The sequence below is a fragment of the Micropterus dolomieu genome, linkage group LG18, assembly GCF_021292245.1.
Source record: "Micropterus dolomieu isolate WLL.071019.BEF.003 ecotype Adirondacks linkage group LG18, ASM2129224v1, whole genome shotgun sequence".
In the NCBI taxonomy this organism is placed as follows: domain Eukaryota; kingdom Metazoa; phylum Chordata; class Actinopteri; order Centrarchiformes; family Centrarchidae; genus Micropterus; species Micropterus dolomieu.
This window is the reverse complement of record NC_060167.1, coordinates 21,691,103-21,695,261: the sequence shown is the minus strand read 5'-3', so window position 1 is coordinate 21,695,261 and position 4,159 is coordinate 21,691,103. Positions and strand designations below refer to the sequence as shown.

General features: G+C 38.0%; 1 protein-coding gene across 4 annotated transcripts in view; it reads right to left on the bottom strand.

Annotated features, from left to right (window-relative positions):
* Positions 1-1,423: 1,423 nt before the first annotated feature.
* The window catches only part of rad18 (RAD18 E3 ubiquitin protein ligase), a 38,774-nt gene continuing 36,038 nt past the window's right edge, over positions 1,424-4,159 (bottom strand). For all 4 annotated transcript variants that reach the window (XM_046028967.1, XM_046028965.1, XM_046028966.1 and 1 more), the window contains one exon: positions 1,424-1,709. In XM_046028967.1, coding sequence (XP_045884923.1) covers positions 1,610-1,709 — 100 coding nt within the window. In that variant the 3' untranslated portion in view covers positions 1,424-1,609. The remainder of the gene's footprint in view (positions 1,710-4,159) is intronic.

Below are 4,159 nucleotides of genomic sequence, written 5' to 3'. Positions count from 1 at the left end.
CTAACTGATCCCTCACCATGACATTCACACTGATTATCCTTTCTTAGGAGATTTGGACGGTTATGAAAGGCTGTCACGGGGGGTGGGGGTTGGTACAATTTGTAGTTTTATGAGATTTAAAGTGTTTTACCTTGTGTTGGACAGATGCCAAATATCCCCTTCAACATTACCAGCCATACAAAGACAAATACTGACTTTCTACTGAAAAGGTAAAGTCTCTGTGAATCTTTCCCAGAGGTTGGTTTTGTTTGTGTGTGTGTGTGTGTGTGTGTGTGTGTGTGTGTGTGTGTGTGTGTGTGTGTGTGTGTGTGTGTGTGTCCTGGTCCACTGCTTCCCAAATCTAAGCAGGGACCAGCAGATACTCAGTCCTCTCCTGGTGTTTCAAACAGTCCTGCTAATTAAGCCAGATACAAACAGCATTACTGTATAGGAAAGAAGTAAGGATGCAATGGGATCAGAGGTGTGTATGTTTGTGTGGTATAATGAGCATGCCACATTGATATGATTCAAGCTGTGTCCGTCAATGTCCCTGGGACATAACGGGTCAGAAGAACCAAGTTTCTGACTCCAGGCGAGCTCTGTTTCCAATCAAGGTTGTCTCCCAAATGTGTTCCTGCTCACTCTCCCACGCACGTATACATAAACACCACCTCCTCTTCTTAAGTGTTTACACACTGGCTTGCGTTGACCTGGGGTTTCCACAAGAATCGAGATGATTGAATTAAACTGACCTCGGTTACTTTTCTTTCAAAGAAAACAATCAATTTGAAAGCTCCAGATTTGTTGCATGCTTCGAAATTGCAAATGACAGATGCAGATGTAACTGAGCTCCTCATCCAAGTTGGCCGAAAAAATAAAACCAAAACAAGGGGATTTTTGAAAAGGCGGCAAAAGGTTAGCAAAAAAGTGCATTTTTGGGAATCATTTATACAGCTGCTAATTCAATAGTTACACCACAGTGACAAAGTCCAAAAGTTTTGCTCTGTACACTGTACAAAAATGTCAACATCTGTATGGGACTACATGGGCAGCTAAAGAAAAATCTTAATATGTAACCCAAAAAGTGTTAATACGCAACTATCAGATGCCTCTACAGGTTTATTTCAGTTTAAACTGCATATTACAATGTAACATGAAATGAAGAAAAGATTAAGATAATAAAGAAAAAACAACAACACATAACTTGGATTCAATATTAAGAGCAGCAGTAGATGGGACAGACTGGATATTAACTGGGACACTGGCAACAAGTAGAAATTATAATAATGTCTGCTTATGTCTACACATAGAAACTAAATCTCTACCACACTAAATAGTGTTTAAAACAGATTCAAATGATTATAGTCATAGCCCTCTTACTCTTGAGGTAACCTGATCAAATTCTGGGGCCACAGGTCATCATGGATCACAGGACTACAAAATGTTAAAATACTGAACATTTATTCATACCATGACACATTAACAGTGCAACTTTGGAAAATCCCATGAAATACCGAACAGGAATGTGCAAAAAAAAATAAAAAATCTTGATATGCTTGAAAGTCAGTCAAAAGTGTATTGGTGTTGATTTGGTGGGCGAGAGATCTTTCTTGGTCTCCTCCATCTCTCATTACGTTTTACGCCGCCGTTTTCCGAGGGAAGTCGATGAAGCTGCATCATCTCGTCTCAACCTGGATGCTTGCTTTTGGACTGAGGTCCTCTCTGTGTCTCTATGAAAGAACATTTCCAGAGATGACGTTTTAATCTTTTGTGAATGGGGAAGAATAATACAAAAACAAAATTAAGGTTGCATCATTAGCAGACTTTCATGTCCTGAACATTTTGTTGAATTAAAAAAAAAAAAAAAAAAGTAAAAGTATAAGCAAATAGTGCTCAAGGTACCAGGCTAATAAAATGCACTGCGGCGACATACGCTTATCTGAATAGGTGCAATGTTTCCTTTTTCTGTAGTAAGACACCTTACCTTTTTGTCGCACTGCTGTGCACTAATCATATACATTTACTATACACCAACTGCTTGGCTCCTGCACACAATCTATCAATACCAAAAAAGCTTACACCAGTAAATTACCTACCGACCGTGATGTTCATTTCTGGAATATAAATCAGCTATAGGCCTATAGGTCTTAAAGCTATAAAGACTATTTCAATCAATCTACAATAGTAATAGTGAAAACGGTGTCCTGGGAAAACTCACTTCTGAGAGGGTGGGGAAAAGTTTACAATTTAATCTCTTCAAAAACATGATTACAACATGATTACTTTAACCATTATTTTGATGCAACAAGTCTACCAAGGCTTCAAAAATAGTCATAATGAATGTGGTAAATGAGAAGGTAAAATGAATGCCTATTTGCTAGCAGTTGCCTCTACATAACCAGTAGTTCATACAGTCAATTAACACCAAAAGCCCCTTTACTTTGACCAACAAATTCAGAGGAGACACTATAAATTCAGCAGACTGCAATCAACTGAGGGGAAATGAAGGGAGCATAGCCTGAATGAATTCATACTTGATTATCATGCTGCTCAAGTGACAGAAAATTATTTCGACTATCTTGTGCAACATTCTGCTCGACACCCCTCCAGCAAATACATTACAGTGGACTAAGTGGTTGCTCACCACAGTATAAATCACTTTGATATAACTTTGTGTGTCCAATTAAAAGAAAAAAAATATTCAACGTTTCATGCAACACAAAGCTCTTACACACCAGTGTCTATCCATCCAGCAAAGTGACAGACAAAACATATCCATTTTGGGACCTGGGTGACTGAAAAGGAAGATTTCTTACCAGAACAAGTCATACAAACATTAAGTCAACTTAAGCAGGGAAGACAGACACTGTAGGTTTGTCTTAACCCTGTACATTGCGTTAGCTCACAGGTCATGATGTGATTGGTCTTTCTGTGCTGCTAAAATGTACAACTTCTATGCTAAAAAGTAAGGCAATGTTAACGCCTTAATAATTCTACTATGAATGTGAAAAGCAGGAAGGGAAAAAAATATATATATTCACAGATCACAGCCCAGTCACTCTGACACAATATGTAAAATACAAAATAATAAGAATATCTCAAACTGCTCTCGACACAAACACTATATTACTAACAGTAGAAGTTGTACATGCATAGCTTTAGTATAAGTAGTATAGCATACACTATACATCTGATTATACTGCAAGTATTTTTTAATGATAAGGTAAACCCTTAATTAAATCTGCCACAGCACGTGACTTTATCAAATTCTGGGAACGGCATTTAGTTTTTCTGTTCACTAAAACAAAATGCCGTTTGAATAAAAATAATAATAGTTAGCCATTTTGAATATTTATCCTGAAAATTGTATGAGGAGTAAATGCAATACACCCTCCTGACACAGTTAATGCAATCTATTTGTAGGTAAATACGTGTTTATACCAGGGCTGGGCATGTTAACGCATTATTATCATGTTACCGCATCAATTAATTAACGCCGACAATTATTTTATCACATGTTAATGCAGTTTTTATTATTATTTTGAAAGTCCATTGCTCACTGGCTCTGAATACACATACAGTCAAACCTTGGGTCACAGGAGGGGCGGGATGTTGATCAACCTGCAAATCACCCACCTAAACAAGCAGTGGAGGAAGGCTTCGGCAGACTACGCTGCTGCGTGTGGAAGAAATAGATATACAGTGAGGAAAATAAGTATTTGAACACCCTGCTATTTTGCAAGTTCTCCCACTCAGAAATCATGGAGGGGTCTGAAATTGTCATCGTAGGTGCATGTCCACTGTGAGAGACATAATCTAAAAAAAAAAATCCAGAAATCACAATGTATGATTTTTTAACTATTTATTTGTATGATACAGCTGCAAATAAGTATTTGAACACCTGTCTATCAGCTAGAATTCTGACTCTCAAAGACCTGTTAGTCTGCCTTCAAAATGTCCACCTCCACTCCATTTATTATCCTAAATTAGATGCACCTGTTTGAGGTCGTTAGCTGCATAAAGACACCTGTCCAACCCATACAATCAGTAAGAATCCAACTACTAACATGGCCAAGACCAAAGAGCTGTCCAAAGACACTAGAGACAAAATTTTACACCTCCACAAGGCTGGAAAGGGCTACGGGGAAATTGCCAAGCAGCTTGGTGAAAAAAGGTCCAC